At 39.2% G+C, this 27,615-nt stretch overlaps 2 protein-coding genes across 3 annotated transcripts in view; one reads left to right on the forward strand and one right to left on the reverse strand.

Annotated features, from left to right (window-relative positions):
• Nucleotides 1–27,615, forward strand: part of AGBL1 (AGBL carboxypeptidase 1) — a 958,763-nt gene that overhangs the window by 896,635 nt on the left and 34,513 nt on the right. The gene's annotated exons all lie outside the window — the stretch shown is intronic.
• On the reverse strand, nt 22,488–22,647 carry LOC132513999 (shieldin complex subunit 1-like). The gene has a single exon (XM_060138913.1). The coding sequence runs from the start codon at nt 22,626–22,628 to the stop codon at nt 22,488–22,490; it is 141 nt and encodes a 46-aa protein (XP_059994896.1). The 5' UTR covers nt 22,629–22,647.

Here is a 27,615-nt window from a genome sequence, read left to right on the forward strand (position 1 = left end):
CTTGAGCCAAATTCATCTCTTCATTCCACATGAACTAACAAACCTGTAAAAGAGCGTTCATAACTCTGAGCCCCTCCAGCTACAGCTGTCTTATAAACCAACACCCTCTTCCCAGCCTGCATTTCGACATTCATTCTGGACTTAGCTCATTTTCTTGCATCCAATTTGGAATGTCCCTTGTCACATTGCCTTTTGTGGCTTCCTTTCACTGGATCCTGATCTCCTGCCTGGGGTCTGGTGACTAACCAGGGTGACCCTGTAATATAAATTACATTTTTCTTTAATGGTCAGAGAGCATCAGAGTGGTTTTATATTAGGACCCTCTGTGGATGGAACAATGCCTATGAGCTGTCTTTTTCTTTTAAATAATAGAAGGGACAGACAATATATTAAAGTAGTCATGGAACATACAGCAGTACTGTAATGGTAATAGCAGTATTAAATAAAAAGAAAAAAATCTCAAGTTCTTCATCCCATAGCAACTTAATTATTAATTTTCCATGTCCTCTATACATAAATATTTTACACTTGTAATCATAAAAGAAATACAATTTTACTTTGCTTTTCTCATTTATATCACAGTGCAATGGTTTTCTTTATTGCTCAGTGATCTCAGTGATTACTTTTAGTGCCTTTGTAGTATTACATATAAATGGATATACCTTGTCTTTAATATTATTGGGCATTCAGGCTGTTTAAAAATCTCTGCTGTTTTGAAAAATGCTGAAATGAACATATTTATGAAAATAATGTTTTCTGTCCTTAGGGTTACTTTCCATACAAAATGAACAAGTCAAAAAATCTGATATTTTTTATAATTTTAAAAGCATAACAAATCTTCAAAAGAACTTGCCAATTTACATTTCTTGTAGCAAGGTATGAATGTACAACTTTCATTTAAACCTCATGTGAAATTGGTGTTATCATTATTTTTTATTTTTCATTTTTTAGTAAAAAATGAAATATGACCTCATGTTAGTTTTGATCATAATTCTCTGATCAAAATGTTCTATTTTATACCTCCTCTAATTTGTGAATTTACATTCATATTAAGAGGTAGATAAAGTCATGGTAGGGTGTAATGAATATTCAATACTCACTATCTGCCAGTTTACTAGGGATTTTATACTTGCTACTATTTTTTTTTAATTTTTAAAATTTATTTTTTATGCAACTTCTTATTAGTTATCTATTTTATACATATTAGTGTATATATGTCAATCCCAATCTCCCAATTCATCACACCACCCACCCCCCAGCCACTTTCCCCCCTTGGTGTCCAAACGTTTGTTCTCTACATCTGTGTCTCTACTTGTGCCATGCACACCGGTTCATCTATACCATTTTTCTAGGTTCCACATATATGCGATAATATATTTGTTTTTCTCTTTTTGAGTTACTTCACTCTGTATGACAGTTTCTAGATCCATACACATCTCAAAAATGGCACAATTTTGTTCCTTTTTATGGCTGAGTAATATTCCACTGTATATATATACCACACCTTCTTTATCCATTCATCTGTTGATGGGCATTTAGGTTGCTTCCATGACCTGTCTATTGTAAATAGTGCTGTAATGAACACTGGGGTTCATGTGTCTTTTTGAATTATGGTTTTCTCTGGGTATATGCCCAGTAGTGGGATTGCTGGGTCATATGGTAATTCTATTTTTAGTTTTTCTCGGGGTTTTTTTGTTTTGTTTTTTTTTTTGCAGTATGCGGGCCTCTCACTGTTGTGGCCTCTCCCGTTGTGGAGCACAGGCTCCGGATGCACAGGCTCAGCGGCCATGGCTTACGGGCCCAGCTGCTCCACGGCATGTGGGATCTTCCTGGACCAGGGCACGAACCTGCGTCCCCTGCATCAGCAGGTGAACTCTCAACCACTGTGCCACCAGGGAAGCCCTATTTTTAGTTTTTTAAGGAACCTCCATACTGTTCTCCATAGTAGCTGTATCCATTTACATTCCCACCAACAGTGCAAGAGGGTTCCCTTTTCTCCACACCCTCTCCAGCATTTGTTGCTTGTAGATTTTCCAATGATGCCCATTCTAACTGGTGTGAGGTGATACCTCATTGTAGTTTTAATTTGCATTTCTCTAATAATTAGTGATGTTGAGCAGCTTTTCATGTGCTTCTTGGCCATCTGTATGTCTTCTTTGGAGAAATGTCTATTTAGGTCTTCTGCCCATTTTTGGATTGGGTTGTTTGTTCTTTTAATATTGAGCTGCAGGAGCTGTTTATATATTTTCAAGATTAATCCTTTGTCCGTTGATTTGTTGCAAATATTTTCTCCCATTCTGAGGGTTGTCTTTTCGTCTTCTTTATGGTTTCCTTCACTGTGCAAAAGCTTTTAAGTTTCATTAGGTCCCATTTGTTTATTTTTGTTTTTATTTCCATTACTCTAGGAGGTAGATCAAAACGATCATGCTGTGATTTATGTCAAAGACTGTTCTTCCTACGTTTTCTTCTAAGAATTTTAGTGTCCAGTCTTACCTTTAGTTCTCTAACACATTTTGAGTTTATTTTTGTGTATGGTGTTAGGGAGTGTGCTAATTTCATTCTTTTACATGTAGCTTTCCATTTTTCCCAGCACAACATCTTGAAGAGAGTGTCTTCTCTCCATTGTGTATCTTTTTTTTTTTTTTTTTTTTTTTTTGCAGTATGAGGGCCTCTCACTGTTGTGGCCTCTCCCGTTGCGGAAAACAGGCTCCGGACACGCAGGCTCAGCGGCCATGGCTCACAGGCCCAGCCGCTCTGCAGCATGTGGGATCTTCCTGGACCGGAGCATGAACCCGTATCCCCTGCATCAGCAGGTGGACTCTCAACCACTGCCCCACCAGGGAAGCCCTCCATTGTATATCTTTTCATCCTCTGTCACATATTAGTTGACCATAGGTGCGTCAGTTTTTCTCTGGGCTTTCTATCCTGATCTATATTTCTGTTTTTGTGCCAGTACCATACTGTCTTGATTACTGTAGCTTTGTAGTATAGTCTGAAACCAGGGAGTCTGAGTCCTCCAGCTCCATTTTTTTCCCTCAAGACTGCTTTGGCTATTTGAGGTCTTTTGTGTCTCCCTACAAATGTTAAGATTTTTTGTTTTAGTTCTGTAAAAAATGCCATTGGTAATTTGAAAGAGATTGCATTGAAGCTGTAGATTGCTTTGGGTAGTATAGTCATTTTCACAATATTGATTCTTCCAATCCAAGAACATGGTATATCTCTCCATCTGTTTGTGTCATTTTTTTTTTTTTTTTTTGTGGTATGCGGGCCTCTCACTGTTGTGGCCTCTCCCGTTGTGGAGCACAGGCTCCGGACGCGTAGGCTCAGCGGCCATGGCTCACGGACCCAGCCACTCTGCGGCATGTGGGATCCTCCCAGACCGGGGCACGAACCCGCGTCCCCTGCATCGGCAGGCGGACTCTCAACCACTTGTGCCACCAGGGAAGCCCTGTTTGTGTCATCTTTGATTTCTTTCATCAGTGTCTTATAGTTTTCTGCATACAGGTTTTTGGTCTCCCTAGGTAGGTTTATTCCTAGGTATTTTATTCTTTTTGTTGCAGTAGTAAATGGGAGTGTTTCCTTAATTTCTGTTTCAGATTTTTCATCATTAGTGTATAGATAGGAATGCAATAGATTTTTATGCACTAATTTTTTATCCTGCAAATTTACCAAATTCATTGATTAGCTCTAGTAGTTTTCTGGTGGCATCTTTAGGATTTTCTATGTATAGTATCATGTCATCTGCAAACAGTGACAGTTTTACTTCTTCTTTTCCAATTTGTGTTCCTTTTCTTGCTTTTTCTTCTCTGATTGCCGTGGCTAGGACTTCCAAAACTACGTTGAATAATAGTGGTGAGAGTGGACATACTTGTCTTGTTCCTGATCTTAGAGGAAATGTTTTCAGCTTTTCACCATTGAGAATGATGTTTGCTGTGGGTTTGTCTTATACGGCCTTTATTATGTTGACGTAGGTTCCGTCTATGCACACTTTCTGGAGTGTTTTTTATCATAAATGGTGTTGAATTTTGTCAAAAGCTTTTTCTGCATCTATTGAGATGATCATAGGGTTTTTGTTCTTCAATTTGTTAATATGGTGTATCACATTGATTGATTTGTATATATTGAAGGATCCTTGCATCCCTGGGATAAATCCCATTTGATCATGGTGTATGATCCTTTAAATGTGTTGTTGGATTCTGTTTGCTAGTATTTTGTTGAGGATTTTTGCATCTATATTAATCAGTGATATTGGTCTGTAATTTTCTTTTTTTGTAGTATCTTTCTCTGATTTTGGTATCAGGGTGATGGTGGCCTCACAGAATGAGTTTGGGACCATTCCTTCCTCTGCAAGTTTTTGGAAGAGTTTGAGAAGGGTGGGTGTTAGCTCTTCTCTAAATATTTGATAGAATTCACCTGTGAAGCCATCTGGTCCTGGACTGTTGTTTGTTGGAAGAATTTTAAACACAGTTTCAATTTCATTACTTGTGATTTGTCTGTTCATATTTTCTTTTTCTTTCTGGTTCAGTCTTGGAAGGTTTTACCGTTCTAATAATTTGTCCATTCCTTCCAGGTTGCCCATTGTATTGGCATAGAGTTGCTTGTAGTAGTCTCTTAGGATGCTTTGTATTCCTGAGGTGTCTGTTGTAACTTCTCTAGTTTCATTTCTAAGTTTATTGATTTGAGTCTTCTCCCTGTTTTTCATGATGATTCTGGCTAATGGTTTATCAATTTTGTTTATCTTCTCACAGAGCCAGCTTTTAGTTTTATTGACCCTCTGCTATTGTTTTCTTTATTTCTATTTCATTTATTTCTGCTCTGATCTTTATGATTTCTTTCCTTCTGCTAACTTTGGGTTTTGTTTATTCTTCTTTCTCTAGTTCCTTTAGGTTTTAGGCTACATTGTTTATTTGAGATTTTTCTTGTTTCTTGAGGTAGGCTTATATTGCTATAAACATCCCTCTTAGAACTGCTTTTGCTGCATCCCATAGGTTTTGGATCATCGTGTTTTCATTGTCATTTGTCTCTAGGTATTTTTTTATTTCCTCTTTGATTTCTTCAGTGATCTCTTGGTTATTTAGTAATGTATTGTTTAGCCTCCATGTGTTTGTGTTTTTTACATATTTTCCCTGTAATTGATTTCTAATCTCATAGTATTGTGGTCAGAAAAGATGATTGATAGGATTTCAATTTTCTTAAATTTACTGAGGTTTGATTGGTGACCCGACATGTGATCTTTTCTTGAGAATTTTCCATGTTCACTTGAGAAGAATGTGTAATCTGCTGTTTTTGGATGGAATGTCCTATAAATCTCAATTAAATCTGTCTGGTCTATTGTGTCATTTAAAGCTTGTGTTTCCTTATTAACTTTCTGTTTGGATGATCTGTCCATTGGTGTTAACTGAGGTTTTAAAGTCCCCCACTATTATTGTGTTACTGTAGATTTCCTCTTTTGTAGCTGTTAGCAGTTGCCTTATGTATTGAGGTGCTCCTATGTGGGTGCATATACATTTATAATGGTTATATATACTTCTTGGATTGATCACTTGATCATTATGTAGTGTCCTTCCTTGTCTCTTGTAACATTCTTTATTTTAAAGTCTATTTTATCTGATATGAGTATCGCTACTCCAGCTTTCTTTTGATTTCCATTTGCATGGAATATCTTTTTACATCCCCTCACTTTCAGTCTGTATGTTCCCCTACGTCTGTAGGGGGTCTCTTTTAGACAGCATTTCTATTGGTCCTGTTTTTGTATCCATTCAGCGAGCCTGTGTCTTTTGGTTGGAGCATTTAATACATTTATGTTTAAGGTAATTATCATTATGTATGTTCCTATTACCATTTTCTTAATTGTTATGGGTTTGTTTTGGTAGGTCCTTTTCTTCTCTTGTGTTTCCCACTTAGAGAAGTTCCTTTAGCATTTGCTGTAGAGCTGGTTTGGTGGTGCTGAATTCTCTTAGCTTTTGCTTGCCTGTAAAGCTTTTGATTTCTCCATTGAATCTGAATGAGATCCTTGCCGGGTAGAGTAATCATTGTTGTAGCTTCTTCCCTTTCATCACTTTAAATATATCATGCCACTCCCTTCTGACCTGTAGAGATTCTGCTGAGAAATCAGCTGTTAACCTTATGGGAGTTCCCTTGTATATTATTTGTCATTTTCCCCTATTGTTTTCAATAATTTTTCTTTGTCTTTAATTTTTGCCAATAGATTACTGTGTGTCTTGGCATGTTTCTCCTTGGCTTTATCCTGCCTGGGACTCACTGTGCTTCCTGGACTTGGGTGGCTATTTCCTTTCCCATGTTAGGGAAGTTTTTGATTAAAATCTCTTCAAATATTTTCTCGGGTCCTTTCTCTCTCTCTTCTCCTTCTGGGACCCCTATAATGCGAATGTTGTTGCACTTAATGTTGTCCCAGAGGTCTCTTAGGCTGACTTCATTCTTTTCATTCTTTTTCTTTATTCTGTTCCGTGGCAATGAATTCCATTATTCTGTCTTCCAGGTCACTTATCTGTTCTTCTGCCTCAGTTTTTCTGCTATTGATTTCTTCTACTGTATTTTCATTTCAGTTATTGTGTTGTTCATCTCTGTTTGTTTGTTCTTTAATTCTTCTAGGTCTTTGTTAAACATTTCTTGCATCTTCTCAATCTTTGCCTCCATTCTTTCTCCAAAGTCCTGGATCATCTTCACTATCATTATTCTGAATTCTTTTTCTGGAAGGTTACCTATCTCCATTTCATTTAGTTGTTTTTCTCGGGCTTTATCTTGTTTCCTCTGGTACATAGCCCTCTGCCTTTTCATCTTGTCTATCTTTCTGTGAATGTGGTTTTTATTCCACAGGTGCAGGATTATAGTTCTTGCTTCTGCTGTCTGCCCTCTGGTGGATGAGGCTATCTAAGTTGCTTGTGCAAGTTTCCTGATGGGAGGGACTGGTGGGTGGTAGAGCTGGGTGTTGCTCTGGTGGGCAGGGCTCAGTAAAACTTTAATCCGCTTGTCTGCTGATGGGTGTGGCTGGGTTCCCTCCATCTTGTTTGTTTCACCTGAGGGACCCAACACTGGAGCCTACCTAGGCTCTTTGGTGGGGCTAATGGTGGACTCTGGAATGGCTTACGCCAAAGAGTACTTCCCAGAACTTCTGCTGGCAGTGTCCTTGTCCCCACGGTGAGCCACAGCCACCCCCCACCTCTGCAGGAGAGCCTTCAACACTAGCAGGTGGGTCTGGTTCAGTCTCCCCTGAGGTCACTGCTCCTTCCCCTGGGTCCTGACACACACACATGCCCTCCAAGAGTGGAGTTTCTGTTTCCCCCAGTCCTGTTGAATTCCTGCAATCAAATCCTAGTAGCCTTCAAAGTCTGATTCTTTAGGAATTCCTCCTCCCATTGCCGGACCCCCAAGTTGGGATGCCTGATGTGGTGCTCAGGACCTTCACTCCAGTGGGTGGACTTCTGTGGTATAAGTGTTCTCCAGTTTGTGAGTCACCCACCCAGCAATTATGGGATTTGATTTTATTGTGATTGCGCCCCTCCTACCATCTCACTGTGGCTTCTCCTTTGTCTTTGGATGTGGGGTATCTTTTTTAGTGAGTTTCAGTGTCTTCCTGTCAATGATTGTTCAGCATTTAGTTGTGATTCCGGTGCTCTCGCAAGAGGGAGTGAGCTCACCTCCTCCTACTCCGCCATCTTGAGCCAATCTCCCTATACTTGCTACTCTTTAATCTTCGCAATGACCTCTTATTACTTCACAATTGAGTCACCAGAGACTTTGTATAGTTAAGGAGCTGTCCAGAATTACATGTCTAGTAGGTCAAAGAGCGGAATTAAAACTCAGAACTGTCTCCATTTAGGAACTGACTGATAATGTTAGAAAACTGATTTATAGACATCAAAGCATTGACACATAGGTTCACACCAGGCCAGAAGCTGAGACTGACCTGTGAGTAGTTAAAATACGGTATCTGTGCCCAGAACTCAGATATTCCAATACAGTGAGTCTGGAGTGTGGCCTAGAAATCTGCATTTTTAACTAACACTCCAGGTGATTTTCATCATCAGGCAAGATTTGCATGTGGCATTTGTCAGTAGTGTCTACTCTTAGCTCTCAGAATCGTGTATAGAGTTTTGTAAAACCTATAGATTTGGAACCCCACTCCAAACCTCTGAATAAAGTCTCTTAAAGTGGGGCTCAAGAGTCTGCCTTATTAGCCACACCTCCCAGGGTATTCATACCAAGCAGACACACAGAGCTCCTCAGTGGCATTTGGGAAGTCCCACACACAAGGATGTCACTTTTATTGCCCTTTGGGTCTATGTCATGTGATCCTGTATTAAGTGAAGGTCTTTTGTAGAAGTCTTTAGTTAATTAAATAGAAGCCTCTGGAATGAGGTGACAGAGGGCCTGGTACGCCGGGTAACTGAGTCTGCTTTCCTTTTTAGAATCTCCCTAAAGATCACTCTAAGAACTCTGAAGGGAGGGAGGTTCAAGAGGGAGGGGATATGGGGATATATGTATGCATGTGGCTGATTCACTTCGTTGTACAACAGAAACTAACACAGTATTGTGAAGCAATTATACTCCAATAAAGATCTATTAAAAAAAACTATAATTTATTATATTTCTTAAATACACTCATGCATCTTAGTTCTTACATATGTTAAAATTGTATTTCCTTCTTGCTGCCAAAAAAAAAAGTGTCTAGGGGCTTCCCTGGTGGCGCAGTGGTTGAGAGTCTGCCTGCCGATGCAGGGGACACGGGTTCGTGCCCCGGTCCGGGAAGATCCCACATGCCGCGGAGTGCCTGGGCCCGTGAGCATGGCCGCTGAGCCTGCGCATCCGGAGCCTGTGCTCCGCAACGGGAGAGGCCACAACAGTGAGAGGCCCGCGTACCGCAAAAAAAAAAAAAAAAAAAAGTGTCTGTTCTCATGACAAGGCATGTTTCTAAAATCACCCTCTTTCTCTCCCCTCAGTAGTTGTTATATTCATACTTTGGAGGAAGAACCTAAGATAAAGTTCTAATTTGGGTTAATAGGATAATTACCACGTGACAAAGCAATGCCAAATAATGTGAGGAACTGCTTTGTGAGAGATTTCTTAGTCTGACAAAGGTTTGTTTTCAGGTATGCAACCTGAATTTCCAACTTAAGAATTATTTCCCTGGCTTCTGATGAAATTTATATTTAAACATATGATGCAACCTTGCCATTTTAAGAGTCAAGTTTGAACTCTCTAGTGGAATCTTTCTATCATTCCTCAGGCTTTGCTGAGGCAGCTGAATTACCACCTCAACCTTGTTGATACCCCCAAGTGCAGCTTCCCGAAAATGAGGAGGGAGAATCTCGAATCTGCGAGTGGGAGAAACGCATCCCGCCTCTAGGGCTCACGCCTCTGTTCACCAGGACATCCTGCACGCTCTCTGGTGATTGTCAGTTTATGTGTTTCTCACCCCTATTAAGCTGTGAGCTCCATCAACATCAAGGGCTGTGCAGTCATTCTTTGAAAATAATGACAGAACATCTTCAACAACTAACAGCTTTGGAGCCATTAGGGCACCACAGGTGCTGTGCTGGCATCTATTAGTCACGTTTCAGGGAAAAGAGAATGTGACAGAAGAAGGTAAAGAAATTTGCCAGAGTCAATGCATAGTAAGTGGCAGACCCTGGGATTCTAATTCTAAACTGACTGCAAAGCCTGAGGAATCACCTTTTCTTTTGTATCACCACTACCTGACCCAGAGTAGGTACACAGTAGGTATTAAACACACTGAATTATCGAGGAGCTGCCCTCTGCTGGATACTGTGCTCAGCTAGTCACAGACACTATTAACACCCAGAATCTAACCACCCCACTTCTGTGTGGGGCTTGCCTGTGAAGACGGTGGCCACTCTGAGATAGCTGTAGGGTAAACTGGCTCTGACCCATTTGGGACTGGCTCACATTTCAGTAAAACTCAAGGCTTCTGTTACCTGAATGAATCCTTTCTTTCTTTTTCTCTTCTCTCCCAATTTCCCTACTCTCCACCTTATTATGGGCTCTTTTCCATCTACTTAAACAGTTTTCCCTCCCTACTGGAGTCTCCTCAGGATGCATGAAACATATAATGGGCACCTACCACCTGCTTTGTACCTAGCACTGTTCTCGCTTCAGCCCTATGTGGTCCCATGTCCACCACCCACCTCTCTGGGTTCTTTCCCAGCCACTATGAAGAGGGGTGCTTGTGCTGCCCAGGGTCACAGCCTTCTTTTACCTCTTACTATTTTATGACCTGGGGCAAGATGCTTAACCCAACTGTGCCTCAGTTTTCTCATCTTTACTAATGGGATGATAATAACACTGCTTACTTCATCAGCTTGGGGGAAAGTTAAATGAATTAATATCTGTAATGAACTTATAAAAGTCCTTGGTTTGTAATAAGAGCACCAACAACATTGGCACATTGACCTACTCTAATGCCCTTCTCTTAACGGACCTCAATTTGGGATGCCTGGTATTCTGTCTCCTCTGTAGACTGTCATTCCTTTCTGCTCCCCCTTTCTGACTCATTCCTCAGGGTTGTATTCCATTTACTTTTTAATTTTCTTCTCTGCCTCTCTTTCACATTTCCTCTGAGTTCTACCTGAGACCACACAAGGATGTATTTATATGTATTTGTGCTTCTGTATACACAGTCATCAGACCAGTGGAAAAGTAAAAGGTTCAGACAATTGCATGGCTTGCTCTTTTTAACAAAACAGATTTTGAGACTGAATTAAGAGAATCAATGACCTGTAGGCACAGTCTCATAAAAAAATTATAGTTTCACCCAAGTGAATTTGTTTAGGGGTGTGTGTGTGTGTGTGTGTGTGTGTGTGTGTGTGTGTGTGTGTGTGTGTGTTTGTGTGTGTTGCAAGGCTGATGTAATGCCCGTATTGCAAACAAAGACCAAGTCTGCTGGTCCTTAATAAATCTTGGTAGGAAAGATATTCAACATCTCGAAGCCTCAGCTGTCATATCTGAACAGCAGGGATAGGTGGGTCTCCTACATGATGGTGTTTGGGGAATGCCTTGTTACTGTTAAAGGTTTAATGCAATTGGAGGGAAGTGCTAAGAAGAGGTTTTACAATCTATTTCCTTCCTTTTTAAGTGGGTTTTAACCATGAATCTATAGAAACTACCATCTTTACCCTAGAGACCATGTCTTTGTAGCCATGTGGTAATGTCTGTGTGTGTGTGTATGTGTGTGTGTTCTTCTATATTCCTTGTCTACACAGTTTTATGTCTCTCTCCTGGGGAACAATCTGTAATTTGAAATGCTGAATGAATACCATGAGTCATGGGGAGGACATTTGAACACATAAAACCCATGACATTGTCACCAAGTATTCTGCAGGAGTTGGGACTCAGGCTCAAACTGATGATGATATACATGATGAAATGTTAAAGAAGATGAGACACAGAAAAGAAAAGTAAACTTCTGGTATCCTTTATCAGTTATGAAATGATTGAATCTTTTAGACAATAAGTAAGAATCAAGTTGGGAAAAGACTGGAGAAGACATTGTAATATCACACACTATTTCTTGTATAAATCTTTGTGAAATTTTTTCCTTTTTTTAAAAAAAGAAAGCTCAAAGATTGGTATCCTAAGGCTACAAATGCTCCTAAAAATCTTGCCATCCAGACCATTCCATACCTTCTCTATGTTACCTAAAAAGCTGTGGCTGCAGGAATGGGAAGGTTTGGAGGCTGGTAATAGAATGAAGTTATGTGTAAGTTAAATGTCTTCATTTAAGCATCTCAGCATCTATTCAATCAACTTGTAACAATAGTTCTTAAAGTTCTACCTCTCCTATTGTGGTTCAGGTGGATTCCTGTCACCATACAGGTGAGTTTCCCTAACCAAATACCTGCTCTGAGTCCATAATTCCTAGTATATGAGGTGGAAGAAATAAGGAGAGAATAGGGAGTCCAGAGTAGAGGCAGAAAAAGATAAGATTAAAAGAGGAATAAAAAGCATGGAGTATGCTAATATTAATTTAGTGTTTACTATGTCACAGATATCCATGCCAGGCACTTTATGTGACTCACCTTGTTCATTTTCACAGTGGCTGGTTATTGTTATTCCATTTTTAGAGAAGACTACATCAATTGCCTGACTTGGCAGGAGTGATGAGTGAATTCCCTCACCTAAGGAGTATAACTAGGTTCTTCCAGCTTCTTCTCATTCAGCATTTCTGCAGCACTGCACACAGGTAACCTCAGAAAGTTTAGCAAGCTTTCCCACATCACACAGTAAGGAAGAGTTGATATGGTTTGGAAATGAAATCTATACAGAAAACTTTAAATGCTCTATTGGCTACAGATCCCTGCTGCCATGAAGTCGTTTCTTTTGTCAGCATTAGGTAACATGTTCATTACTAGAGGAAGTTCATAAGATTGTGATTGTTTTGAAGTCCTGAGTCCAACTGATCCTGCATCTCAAACTCAGGTCACTCCTAGTAAGAATGTGAGCAAATCTGTGGGAGATAGGAAGATTTTCTTCTTAGTTCTCAGGTTATTTGGTTTATTTTAGATGACATATAATATTGATCCAATTCCAGATATTTTCCCAAACCTTTTCATGCTCAGGCATCCATTTAAAGGAGGCACTGTTCTGAAGGCACTTGTTGTTTGGTGGCACAAAGATTTAGAGGATCTTGCCAATGTATTATTCAAGCCATTTACCCACATTAATGTATTACTGACACACAAGCTTAACAAGTTTCTAAAAGAAACTGTTGCTTATGAATGGGAACAATACCATGGTGACACTCACATGATACATTATATAGAGCTATTCCTTATCCTCTGGAACATGGATCCAATTCCACTTTATCTGAGCCAGCCTCCCACCTGGTTCCCTGGTTCCCTTGCAGACAAGTGGGATTGGACAAAAGCCATTGTTTTGCTTGATAATCTCTGACCCATCTGACATTCATTCCATCAGTGACTCAGCCTTTCAACCACATACTCACACAATCACCAAATAGACACAAAGTGTCTAGTTGTCTAACAATTCTGCTTTATGGAAAGTTCCACCCTGAATCAAGAAAGAAGAGTTGTGTATATATGTCCATGCTACTCTACACTACCAAACGTAAAATAGATAGCTAGTGGGAAGCAGCCGCATAGCACAGGGAGATCAGCTAGGTGGTTTGTGACCACCTAGAGGGGTGGGATAGGGAGGGTGGGAGCGAGGGAGACGCAAGAGGGAGGAGATATGGGAACATACGTATAACTGATTCACTTTGTTATAAAGCAGAAACTAACACACCATTGTAAAGCAATTATACTCCAATAAAGATGTTAAAAAAAAAAAGAAAGAAGAGTTGATAACAAATTGCAAATGACACACTATGCTGATGAAAACACTTATTGACACCAACAAACTAGTCATTCATGTTCAAAGGTTTATCCTTTCAGATTTTACAAATACTGAGATGTGCAGACACTCTCTCTGATGTTTCCAATCAGTATTAGCATGCAGAGGGACCAACTCAATATCTGAAATACTGAAGAGAAATCTACAGCTGTCTGCATGGAATATTTAGTTTTTTAGAAAATCTCCCTCTTTCCCTTATTTATAATTCTAAAATTTGGAACACATAACAACCTTTTTAAGGTAGGAAAAAAATCTATTACTTCAGCATTCTGAAATAATCCCTTTCAATATTTTGGTCTTTAACTTTTCAATCTTCCCTGTGAAAAAATTTTAAATTATATATAAATGTATAGATGCATACAGGTAGAAATCTACACACATATTTTCTACCAAAAAAAAAAAATAGTAAGCACAGTATGTAATAGTCACATATTCACTTAGCAAGTCTATTATGAGCATTTTGTATGCCAATGAATATTTTTCTATAATATTATTTTTAGCAGCAGCACATCCATTGCATGAATATACCATAGTTTACTTAGACAATTCTATTCTTGAACATTTAATTTGATTCTAAATTTCTGTAAATTGTAAATTATACTATTATATCAGTCAGCTATTGTTAAAATAATACTGGATAACAAACCACTGCAGAGCTCAGGGGCTTAAAATAATCTTTATATTCACAGATCTACTGGTTGGCCATGGTGGCAGCTCTGGTTCCCTTTGCAAATCTGCAGTTCAGCATCTTCTCCATGAGTCTCATCTTCCTTGAATCATCAGGCTAACTGGGGCATGTGATTTCCACAGCAATAGTAGAGATAAGCCCCACTTGGCAAACATATTCCAAACCCTTGTTGACATTACATCTGCCTATAAACAATTGTTCAAAGCAAATCACATAGTCAAGTTCAAAGCTTAAAGTATATTTCACCTTTGTTAATAGAAACCTTAAGAGAACATGGAAAAAGGCGTGGAAGCTGAAAGGGGTGAAGAATTTGAGAAATAGTGCACATTACCACGATTATTACTAACATTCTAATATATGCAAATTGATAGATAGATAATCTTGAAATGTTTAAGATTATTTTATGAAAGTGAGGTTGGACAATATAATTCATTTTCTATGTGCCCACATCACGTGCTTCAGGTATAAAAACCTGCTGTACACTTAAGATCCTCTCTAAGGATTTGATTCAGGCTGTCTCAGAATTGATGATATTGGTTTCTCTATTCTTGATCTGCTGGTTGGTGCTGCATCTCAGGTACCATTTTGCTTCTGTCTCTCCTGATTAATGACCTTGGATGATCTTGTTTTTTTCTTTGAGTAACATCATCACTATTATCTGGGACACATGTTTGATATTTGCCTTTCTGAACCAACCCAGGTGGCCTTGAGGGAAAGGCCATTGCCAGCATACCTGCTCCAGCCTTGCCAGCTCCCATTCTAACCTGAACTGGGAGAAGGAGATCAATCCTAGACCAGCGGTTTCATTCTTGAGAAGTGTATCTCCCTTCCTTATCAAGATTTGGCTTCCCTATTTTGCCAGCTATGGTGACTACCGTGGATGTCTCCATTTCTGTAGAGTATGGGGTGGGCGTTCCCTGAAAGCCTTTAAATGGGAAACTTGTTAAATCTTTACAATCTCTGTGGAGGAGGTAACGGATGTGTCACTTACAATTTTTTCTTCCTATGTCTTTAAAATACTAGATCTGTGGTTCTCAAATTTGAACATACATGATAATATCCTGGAGGGTTCTTAAAACTGGCTTTTTATCCCTACTCCCCAAATCATGGTTTAGTAATCTAAAATGATATCCAGAATTGTCAGTGTAAAGAGTTCTTTTGAAGCAGTAAAATTCAGATAGCATCTTAAGCAACATGTCCAAGACAGAGTTATTGTTGTTATTGCTTTTAATCTGATTGCATTTTTTAATGTGAAAAGATTTTTTTAATTCCTCAGTCAAAAAAAAAAAATTTAATTCCTGAATTCCACCCCCCAATTTTTTATTTACTTGGTTTTAGATGGGGCTGGAACGATAGTGTCCTTCAGAATGTCCCCCATAGGATTTTGATATGTAGACAGTAAGAGTTATGCTCCAGACCCTGAAAAGTTGACTGAGAACTGATGGGTATTGCTATTTGGCCATCCATAGGCACATTCACATGTACACACGTGTATCCTCTGGACATTCTTTTTTGTTTGTCTTCTTTTTTCTCCAAGAAGAGAAAGTCCTGTCGTTAACTACAACACTAGCTTTGTGTAAGAACTTCTGTGAGGGAGAATTTGTGATATTAAAATTGCTCCTTGGAAATTCTGGCTTCAGCTCTGACATGTAAAGAGCTTAAAAGTTATCTTTCCCCTTCTTCCAATAAGGAAAAGGTGGAAAAACTGCAAAGCAATGACTTTTCTTAGACCTCTCAGAGAACGGAGGTTTTGCAGGATAAACTACTACATTGAAATCTGGAGAGACAGGGCGCATCCAGAGAGATAGAGCCACTGAGATCTACTTGCTGGAAGCAGCAGCCACTGCGATCATAAACTAGTAGGAACACTGGGCAGAACAGTTATGTAGCAGGGCCTAGAGAGGCCTGCTTGCAAGGTTGGTGCCTGGCAACTTCGACTTTAGGAGGGTTCCCATGATTCACAGAACAGTGCTCACTCACTGTGCCTAGGCTGCTTATATAAACCATGTGGTTTAGCTGACACCTGTTTTCCATCTGGGAGATTGGAATTTTGGTATGTGCCAGGCAGAGCGTGACCTCAGTAAAAACCTTGGGCACTAAGTCTCTAAGGAGCTTCCCTGAGAGGCAACATTTAATATGCATTGTCACAACTCATAGCTGTTAAGAATGAAGAGCATCCTCTGTGTGCCTCCTCTGGGACAGGACTGGGGGAAGCTTGTGCCTGGTTTCCTCCAAATTTCACACATGCACATTTTTCCTTTCATGATTTTGCTTTCTGTCACTTTACTGTAATAAATCCTAGCTGTATGGTGGTATTCTGAATCCTATGAGGCTTTCTATTAAATTATTGAACCTGGGGTAGTCATGGGGACCCTGGACAGAAACATTTAGGTAGCGAATTAGATAAGTTGCAGGAGGCTGTGTACGGATAAGCTTGAGAGTGAGAAAATCCTGAAGACCATTGTTTTGGGCTGGCGGGGTGGGGGGGTAAGCTCATATTCATGGGCTTTATCTCCATGAACCATAGGGACTCCACCCAGTTCTCCTGGTGAACTTCTCTGTTTGTTTTGTTTTGTTTAACATCTTTTTTGGACTATAATTGCTGTACAATGTTGTGTTAGTTTCTGCTGTATAACAAAGTGAATCAGCTATATGTACTCATATATCCCCATAACCCCTTGTTCTTGTGTCTCCCTCCCACCCTCCCTATCCCACCCCTCCAGGTGGTCACAAAGCACCAAGCTGATCTCCCTGTGCTATGTGGCTGCTTCCCACTAGCTATCTGTTTAAAATTTGATAGTGTATATATGTCCATGCCTATCTCTCACTTCATTCCAGCTTACCCTTCCCTGTCCCCAGGTCCTCAAGTCCATTCTCTACATCTGCATCTTTATTCCTGTCCTGCCCCTAGGTTCTTCAGAACCTTTCCTTTTTTCTTAGGTTCTGTATACATGCGTTGGCATACAGTATTTGTTTTTCTCTTTCTGACTTAACCTCACTCTGTGTGACAGAATCTAGGTCCATTCGCCTCACTAGAAATAACTCAATTTCGTTCCTTTTAATGGCTGAGTAATATTCCATTGTATACATGTGTCAAATCTTCGTTATCCATTCATCTGTCAATGGACACTTAGGTTGATTCTATGTCCTGGCTATTGTAAATACAGCTACAATGAACACTGGGGTACATGACTCTTTTTGAATTATGGTTTTCTCAGGGTATATGCCCAGTAGTGAGATTGCTGGGTCATATGGTAGTTCTATTTTCAGTTTTTTAAGGACCTCCATACTGTTCTCCATAGTGGCTATATCAATTTACATTCCCACCCACAGTGCAAGAGGGTTCGCTTTTCTCCACACCCTCTCCAGCATTGTTTGTAGATTTTTTGATGATGGCCATTCTGACCTGTGTGAGATTATATCTCATTATAGTTTTGATTTGCATTTCTCTAATGATTAATGATGTTGAGCATTCTTTCATGTGTTTGTTAGCAATATGTATATCTTCTTTGGAGAAATGTCTGTTTAGGTCTTCTGCCTATTTTTGGATTGGATTCTTTGTTTTTTGATATTGAGCTGCATGAGCTGCTTGTAAATTTTGGAGATTAATCCTTTGTCAGTTGCTTCATTTGCAAATATTTTCTCTCATTCTGAGGGTTGTTTTTTCGTCTTGGTTATGGTTTCCTTTGCTGTGCAAAAGCTTTTGAGTTTCATTAGGTCCCATTTGTTTATTTTGTTTTTATTTCCGTTTCTCTAGGAGGTGGGTCAAAAAGGATCTTGCTGTGATTTATGTCATAGAACGTTCTACCTATGTTTTCCTCTAATAATTTTATAGAGTCTGGCCTTACATTTCGGTCTCTATTCCATTTTGAGTTTATTTTTGTGTATGGTGTTAGGGAGTGTTCTAGTTTCATTCTTTTACATGTAGCTGTCCAGTTTCCCAGCACCACTTATTGAAGAGGCTGTCTTTTCTCCATTGTATATTCTTGCCTCCTTTATCAAAGATAAGGTGACCATATGTGCATGGGTTTATCTCTGAGTTTTTGATCCTGTTCCATTGATCTATATTTCTGTTTTTATGCCAGTACCATACTGTGTTGATTACTGTAGCTCTGTAATATAGTCAGAAGTCAGGGAACCTGATTCCCCCAGCTTCATTTTTCTTTCTCAAGGTTGTTTTGGCTATTCGAAGTTTTTGTGTTTCCATACAAATTGAGAATTTTTTTTGTCCTAGTTCTGTGAAAAATTCCATTGGTAGTTTGATAGGGATGCACTGAATCTGTAGATTGCTTTGGGTAGTATAGTCATTTTCACAATGTTGATTCTTCCAATCCAAGAACATGGTATCTCTCTCCATCTGTTTGTTTCATCTTTAATTTCCTTCATCAGTGTCTTATAGTTTTCTGCATACAGGTCTTTTGTCTCCTTAGGTAGGTTTATCCCTAGGTATTTTATTCTTTCTGTTGCAATGGCAAATGGGAGTGTTTCCTTAATTTCACTTTCAGATTTTTCATCATTAGTGTTTAGGAATGCAAGAGATTTCTGTGCATTAATTTTGTATCCTGCTACTTTACCATTTTCATTGATTAGCTCATAGTTTTCTGGTAGCATCTTTAGGATTCTCTATGTATACTATCATGTCATTTGCACACAGTGACAGTTTTACTTCTTTTCCCACTTGGAATCCTTTTATTTCTTTTTCTTCTGTGATTGCTGTGGTTAAAACTTCCAAAACTATGTTGAATAATAGCAGTGAGAGTGGGCAACCTTGTCTTGTTCCTGATCTTAGTGGAAACGGTTTCAGTATTTTCACCACTGAGCATGACATTGGCTTTTGGTTTGTCATATGTGACCTTTATTATGTTGAGGTAAGTTTGCTCTATACCTACTTTCTGGAAGGTTTTTTATCATAAATGGGTGTTGAATTTTGTCGAAAGCTTTCTCTGCATCTATTGAGATAATCACATGATTTTTATCCTTCATTATGTTAATATGGAGTACCACACTGATTCATTTGCATATATTGAAGAATCCTTGCATTCCTGGGATAAACCCCGCTTGATCATGGCATATGATCCATTTAATGTGCTGTTGGATTCTGTTTGCTAGTATTTTGCTGAGGATTTTTGCATCTATGTTCATCAGTGATATTGGCCTGTAGTTTTCTTTTTTTGTGACACCTTTGTCTGGTTTTGGTATCAGGGTGATGGTGGCCTCGTAGAATGAGTTTGGGAGTGTTTTTCCATCTGCTATATTTTGGAAGAGTTTGAGAAGGATAGGTGTTAGCTCTTCTCTAAATGTTTGTTAGAATTCCCCTGTGAAGCCATCTGGCCCTGGGCTCTTCTTTGTTGGAAGATTTTTTTTTTTTTTTTTGCAGTACGCGGGCCTCTCACCGCTGTGGCCCCTCCCACTGCAGAGCAGAGGCTCTGGACGTGCAGGCTCAGCGGCCATGGCTCACAGGCCCAGCCACTCCATGGCACACGGGATCCTCCCAGACCAGGGCACGAACCCGTGTCCCCTGCATCGGCAGGCAGACTCTCAACCACTGTGCCACCAGGGAAGCCCTGTTGGAAGATTTTTAATCACAGTCTCAATTTCAGTGCTTGTGATTGGTCTATTTCTATTTCCTATTTCTTCCTGGCTCAGTCTTGGAAGGTTGTGCTTTTCTAAGAATTTGTGCATTCCATCCACGTTGTCTGTTGTGCTTGTAGTAATCTCTCATAATCCTTTGTATGAGTTGTTACTTCCCCTTTTTCATTTCTAATTCTTGATTTGAGTTTTCTCCCTTTTTTTCTTGAGGAGTCTGGCTAATGGTTTATCAATTTTGTTTATCTTCTCAAATAACCAGCTTTTAGTTAATATATTGATCTTTGCTATTGTTTCCTTCATTTCTTTTTCATTTATTTCTGATCTGATCTTTATGATTTCTTTCCTTCTGCTAACTTTGGGTTTTTTTTTTTTCTTCTTTCTCTAATTGCTTTAGGTGTAAGGTTAGGCTGTTTATTTGAGATGTTTCTTGTTTCTTGAGGTAAGATTGTATTGCTCTGAACTTCCCTCTTGGAGCTGTTTTTGCTGCATCCCATAGGTTTTGGGTTGTCATGTTTTCATTGTCACTTGTTTCTAGGTATTTTTTGATTTCCTCTTTGATTTCTTCAGTTATCTCTTGGTTATTTAGTAGTGTACTGTTTAGCCTCCATGTGTTTGTATTTTTTACAGTTTTTTTCCTGTAATTGATATCTAGTCTCATACTGTTGTGGTCAGAAAAGATACTTGGTATGATTTCAATTTCTTAAATTTACCAGGCTTTATTTGTGGCCCAGGATATGATTTGTCCTGGAGAATGTTTCTTGAGCATTTGAGAAGAAAGTGTATTGTACTGTTTTTGTATGGAATGTCCTAAAAATATCAATTAAATTATCTTGTTTAATGTGTCTTTATAGCAGTGCTTCCTTATTTTCATTTTGGGTGATGATCTGTCCATTGGTGAAAGGGGGTGTTAAACTCTGCTACTATTATTGTGTTACTGTCAATTTCCCCTTTTATGGCTGTTAGCATGTGCCTTATGTATTGAGGTGCTCCTATGTTGGGTGCATAAGTATTCATAATTGTTGTATCTTCTTCTTGGATTGATCCCTTGATCATTATGTAGTGTCCTTCTTTGTCTCTTGTAATAGTCTTTATTTTAATGTTTATTTTGTCTGATATGAGAATTGCTACTCCAGCTTTCTTTTGATTCCCATTTGCATGGAATATCTTTTTCTATCCCCTCACTTTCAGTCTGTATGTGTCCCTAGGTCTGAAGTGGATCTCTTGTAGACAGCATATATACAGGTCTTGTTTTTGTATCCATTCACTCCCAGTCTATGTCTTTTGTTTGGAGCAATTAATCCATTTACACTTAAGGTAATACTAGATATGTGTGTTCCTATTACCATTTTCTTAATTGTTTTGGGTTTGTTTTTGTAGATCTTTTCCTTCTCTTGTGTTTCCTGCCTAGAGAGGTTCCTTTAACATTTGCTGTAAAGGTGGTTTGGTAGTGCTGAATTCTCTTAGCTTTAGCTTGTATGTATAGGTTTTAATTTCTCCGTCAAATCTGATGAGATCCTTGCTGGGTAGAGTATTCTTGGTTGTAAGTTTTTCCCTTTCATCACTTTAAATATGTCCTGCCACTCCCTTCTGGTTTGCAGAGTTTCTGCTGAAAGATCAGCTGTTAACCTTATGGGGATCCCCTTGTATGTTATTTGTTGCTTTACCCTTGCTGCTTTTAATATTTTTTCTTTGTATTTAGTTTTTGATAGTTTGATTTATATGTGTCTTGGTGTGTTTCTCCTTGGATTTATCCTGTATGGGGCTCTTTGAGCTTCCTGGACTTGACTATTTCCTTTCCCATATTAGGGAAGTTTTCAACTATAATCTCTTCAAATATTTTCTCAGTCCCTTTCTTTTTCTCTTCTTCTTCTGGGACCCCTATAATTTTTGTATGTTGGTGTGTTTAATGTTGTCCCAGAGGTCTCTGAGACTGTCCTCAATTCTTTTCATTCTTTTTTCTTATTCTGCTCTGCAGTAGTTATTTCCACTCTTTTATCTTCCAGGTCACTTATCCGTTCTTCTGCCTCAGGTATCCTGCTCTTGATTCCTTCTAGAGAATTTTTAATTTCATTTATTGTGGTGTTCATGATTGTTTGTTTGCTCTTTATTTCTTCTAAGTCCTTGTTACAGGTTTCTTGTATTTCCTCCATTCTATTTTCAAGATTGTGGATCATCTTTACTATCATTTCTCTGAATTCTTTTTCAGGTAGGCTGCCTATTGCCTCTTCATTTGTTTGGTCTGGTGGGTTTTTACCTTGCTCCTTCATCTGCTGCATATTTCTCTGGTCCTCATTTTGTTTACCTTACTGTGTTTGGGGTCTCCTTTTTGCAGGCTTCAGGTTCATAGTTCCCATTGTTTTTGGTGTCTGCCCCCCAGTGACTGAGGTTGTTTCAGTGGGCTTTGTAGGCTTCCTGGTGGAGGGCACTGGTGCCTGTGTTCTGGCAGGTGGGGCAGGATCTTGTCTTTCTGATGGGCAGGGCTGCATCTGGTGGTGTTTTTTAGGGTGTGTGTGAACGTAGTATGATTTTAGGCAGCCTCTCTGCTAATGAGTGAGGTTGTGTTCCTGTCTTGCTAGTTGTTTGGCATGGGGCATCCAGCATTGGAGTCTGCTGGCCGTTAAGTGGAGATGGGTCTTAGCATTGAGACATAGATCTCTGTGAGAGCTCTCGCCAACTGATATTATGTGGGGCTGGGGGGGGGGTCTCTGGTGGTCAAATGTCCTGAACTCGGCTCTTGAACCTCAGAGGCTCAAGCCTGACACCAGGGAAGAGCACCAAGACCCTGTCAGCCACACGGCTGGATCTACATAATAGAAAGGACTTATTCAGAACTAAAAGCCTCGCTGTTGGCCTCCTGGCTGGGTCTCTGCAACACGTAATCCCTTACGTCATAAGCTGATGGCAGGTCCAAAGCATTGCTCTCCTCTGACTGGCTTCCTGGAGTGGCTTCCTGAGTTGCCATAGTCTGCCCCACCACAGCAGCCACCTTGAACCAGAAGCCATGGTGAAGTTTTTAGAAAGATTATTTCCTTGTTGTGGCAGGGAAACGGGAAGAGTAAACACTGTGAAATAAACTCAGAGATTTCTATTTAACAAAATCCCACTCTCCAGGGGACAGGTCTTTGCTAAAGGCTTATACCAGGAAGAAAATTCCTTCTATTCCAGTCCCCTTCAAGCTTCCAATCTTACCTAAGAGGGGAAAAATCCAATAGGGGGTCAGAGTTTCAAGGAAATAGGTTGAGAACAATGCACCCATTGAAGGATTTGGGGATATACAAATATCAAATCATTATGTTCTACACCTGAAATTAATATGTTATATGACAATTATACCTCAATAAAAAATTAATTAAAAATGGATCATATACTTAAATGTAAAATGCAAAAATATAAAATTTCTTTAAGAAAACATAGGAGAAAATCTACATAATTTTCAGTTTGGTGATAGGTTTTCAAATATAAGCCAATATCATGACTCATGAAAGAAAAAACTAATACATTGGATTTTATGAGAATTATAAACTCCTGCTCTGGGAAAGACACTCTTAATAGAATGAAAAGACAGGCACTACGTTGGGAGGAAATATGTGCAAAATACTTATATGATAAAGGACTTGTATCCAAAATATACAAAAAACTCTAAAGACGACTCAATAAGAAGAAAACAAATATTCCAGTTAAAAAATGTGCAAGATATTTGAATAGATACCTCACCAAAGAAAATATACAGGTGGCAAAGAAACATATGTAAAGCTGCTTAATATTGTTTGTCATTAGGAACATGGAAAAACAACAAGATGTCACTACATGCTTAGTAGAATGGCTAAATTTTTTTAAAAAATGCTATACCTAGAGTCTGTCATACAGAGTGAAGTAAGTCAGAAAGAGAGAGACAAATACCGTATGCTAACACATATATATGGAATGTAAGAAAAAAAAATGTCACGAAGAACCTAGGGGTAAGACAGACAGGAATAAAGACACAGACCTACTAGAGAATGGACTTGAGGATATGGGGAGGGGGAAGGGTAAGCTGTGACAAAGCGAGAGAGAGGCATGGACATATATACACTACCAAACGTAAGGTAGATAGCTAGTGGGAAGCAGCTGCATAGCACAGGGAGATCAGCTCCGTGCTTTGTGATCGCCTGGAGGGGTGGGATAGGGAGGGTGGGAGGGAGGGAGACCCAAAAGGGAAGAGATATGGGATCATATGTATATATATTACTGATTCATTTTGTTGTAAAGCAGAAACTAACACACCATTGTAAAGCAATTATACTCCAATAAAGATGTTTAAAAAAAAATGCTATACTGACTACTGGTGAGGATGCAGAGCCATAGGAACTCTCATTCATTGTTGGTTCAAATACAAAACAGTACAGTCTCTCTGGCAGACAGTTTGACAGTTTTTTACAAAGCTAAAACATAGTTTTACCTTATGATCCAACATTTGCACACCTAGGTATTTGCTCAATTGATTTGAAATTTTACACTCACATAACTCCTGCATGCATATGTTTTTAGAAGCTTTATTTATAATGACCAAAAACTGAAAGCAGCCAAGATGCTCTTTAATAAGTGAGTGAATAATTAAATTGTGTTATAATCACAGAATGAAATATTATTCAATATTATAAAGGTATATAGACAAAAAAAATCCACAAAATAAGCAAAAAAACAAGCAAACAAAAGAACCCCAAAACACAAGGTTAAACTTTAAATGCATATTACTAAGTGAAAGAAGCCAGTCTGAAAAGGTTAAATATTATATGATTCCACTTGTGTGACATTGGTTAACAAGTAATATTACAAAGACAGTAAATAGATAACTAGTTGCAAGGGATACCACGCAAAGAGAGAGTGAATATTAATATATGAAAAGTGAAAAAGTATCTAAAAAAGCACTTAGGAGTTTGGGAGATCCAAGGATGGAAAGCAGGCAGTGAGGTTGTGTGAAACAACCTTACTGAATGAGATTCAAGAAAATGTCTTAAGCTATGTAATTTGGGAAATGAGTGGAGTCTGTAAGACTAAAAGCAAAAGGATCTCTTCCTAGTAATGCAGCTATTTCCTATGGAAATGTGGGTTAATAATTCTGAAACTGCTATAGATATAAATCTGCATTTAACAATTAAATAAATGGATGACTGAACAAGGGGATGAGGATAGAATGATCTATGTGGTAATATTAACCTTGGAGATATCAGTAAGCGCTCATATTTAGCTTACAGGCATGGTTACATATTGAAATATTTATAGATATGTGTGCATATATAGGTTAGTATACACTCCTGTATTTCTTTACTCTGTCAGCTGAGAAGGCCTAGAAGTCATAACACTACAGTAGCAACAAACACCCAGCACTACGATCTTGGTTTCTAATTCCATTCTCCGATTAAAGGATGTGGACATCTTGGAGAAGTGGTCAATTCTAGGAGTAGGACTGAAACTATGGAAGATGAACATGGAGAACCTGTAGTGCTGGTAAGTAAGCAGTTGCTAAAAGCAATTAAAGGGATTGGTTCAAGATGGCAGAGTAGAAGGATGTGCGCTCACTCCCTCTGCGAGAGCACCGGAATCACAACTAACTGCTGAACAATCATCAACAGGAAGACACTGGAACTCACCAAAAAAGATACCCCACATCCAAAGACAAAGGAGAAGCCATAGTGAGACAGTGGGAGGGGCGCAATCACAATAAAATCAATTCCCATAACTGCCGGGTGGGTGACTCACAAACTGGAGAACACTTATACCACAGAAGTCCACCCACTGGTGTGAAGGTTCTGAGCCCCACGTCAGGCTTCCCAACCTGGGGGTCTGGCAACAGCAGGAGGAATTCCTAGAGAATCAGACTTTGAAGGCTAGTGGTATTTGATTGCAGGACTTTGACAAGACTAGGGGAAAAAGAGACTCCACTATTGGAGGGCACACACAAAGTAGTGCACGCATCAGGACCCAGGGAAAGGAGCAGTGACACCATAGGAGACTGGACCAGACCTACCTGCTAGTGTTGGAGGATCTCCTGCAGAGGCAGGGGGTGGCTGTGGCTCACCATGGGGACAAGGACACTGCCAACAGAAGTTCTGGGAAGTACTCCTTGGTGTGAGCTCTCCCAGAGTCTGCTATTAGCCTCACCAAAGAGCCAAGGTAGGGTCGAGTGTCAGGTTGCTTCAGGCCAAGCATCCAACAGGGAGGAAACCCAGCCCCACCCATCAGCAGACAAGCAAATTAAAGTTTTTACTGAGCTCTACCCACAAGAGCAACACCCAGCTCTACCTACCACCAGTCCCTCCCATCAAGCCTCTCAGATGGCCTCATCCACCAGAGGGCAGACAGCAGAATCAAGAAGAACTACAATCCCGCAGCCTGTGGAACAAAAACTGCATTAACAGAAAGACAGACAAGATGAAAAGGCAGAGGGCTATGTACCAGATGAAGAAACAAGATAAAACCCCAGAAAAACAATTAAACGAAGTGGATATAGGAAACCTTCCAGGAAAAGAAATCAGAATAATGATAGTGAAGATGATCCAGGACCTCAGAAAAACAATGCAGGCAAAGACCTAGAAGATGCAAGAAATGTTTAACAAAGACCTAGAAGAATTAAAGAACAAACAAACAGAGATGAACAATACAATAACTGAAATGAAAACTACAGTAGAAGGAATCAATAGCAGAATAACTGAGGCAGAAGAACAGATAAGTGACCTGGAAGACAGAATGGTGGAATTCACTGTCACGGAAGAGAATAAAGTAAAAAGAATGAAAAGAAATGAAGACAGCCTAAGAGACCTCTGGGACAACATTAAACACAACAACATTCGCATTATAGGGGTCCCAGAAGGAGAAGAGAAAGAGAAAAGGACCCGAGAAAATATTTGAAGAGATTATAGTCGAAAATTTCCCTAACATGGGAAAGGCAATAGCCACCCAAGTCCAAGAAGCGCAGAGAGTCCCAGGCAGGATAAATGGAAAGAGAAACACGATGAGACACATAGTAATCAAACTGACAAAAATTAAAGACAAAGGAATTTATTACAAGAAACAAGGGGAAAATAACATAAGGGAACTCCCATAAGGTTAACAGCTGATTTCTCAGTAGAAACTGTACAGGCCAGGAGGGAGTGGCATGATATATTTAAAATGATGAAAGGGAACAAACTACAACCAAGATTAGTCTACCTGGCAAGGATCCTATTCAAATTCGACAGAGAAATCAAAAGCTTTACAGACAAGCAAAAGCTAAGAGAATTCAGTACCACCAAACTAGCTCTACAACAAATGCTAAAGGAACTTCTCTAAGTGGGAAACACAGAGAAGAAAAGAACCTACAAAAACAAACCCATAAAAATGAAGAAAATGGTCAAAGGAACATACCTATCGATAATTACCCTAAACGTGAATGGATTAAATGCTCCAACCAAAAGATACAGGCTCACTGAATGGATACAAAAACAAGACCTGTATATATGCTGTCTACAAAAGACCCACTTCAGACCTAGGGATACATACAGGCTGAAAGTGAGGGGATGGAAAATGATATTCCATGCAAATGGAATTCAAAAGAAAGCTGGAGTAGCAAAACTCATATCAGACAAAATAGACTTTAATATAAAGACTATTACAAGAGACAAAGGACACTACATAATGATCAACGAATCAATCCAAAAAGAAGATATAACAATTGTAAATATTTATGCACCCAACATAGGAGCACCTCAATATATAAGGCAACTGCTAACAGCCATAAAAGGGAAAATAGACACTAACACAATCATACTAGGGGACTTTAACACCCCACTTTCACCAATGGACAGATCATCCAAAATGAAAATGAATAAGGAAACACAATGTTTAAATGACACATTAAACAAGTTGGACTTAATTGATATTCATAGGACATTCCATCCAAAAAACAGCAAATTACACTTTCTTCTCAAGTG

This window comes from Lagenorhynchus albirostris, chromosome 1 (genome assembly GCF_949774975.1).
Source record: "Lagenorhynchus albirostris chromosome 1, mLagAlb1.1, whole genome shotgun sequence".
Lineage (NCBI taxonomy): Eukaryota > Metazoa > Chordata > Mammalia > Artiodactyla > Delphinidae > Lagenorhynchus > Lagenorhynchus albirostris.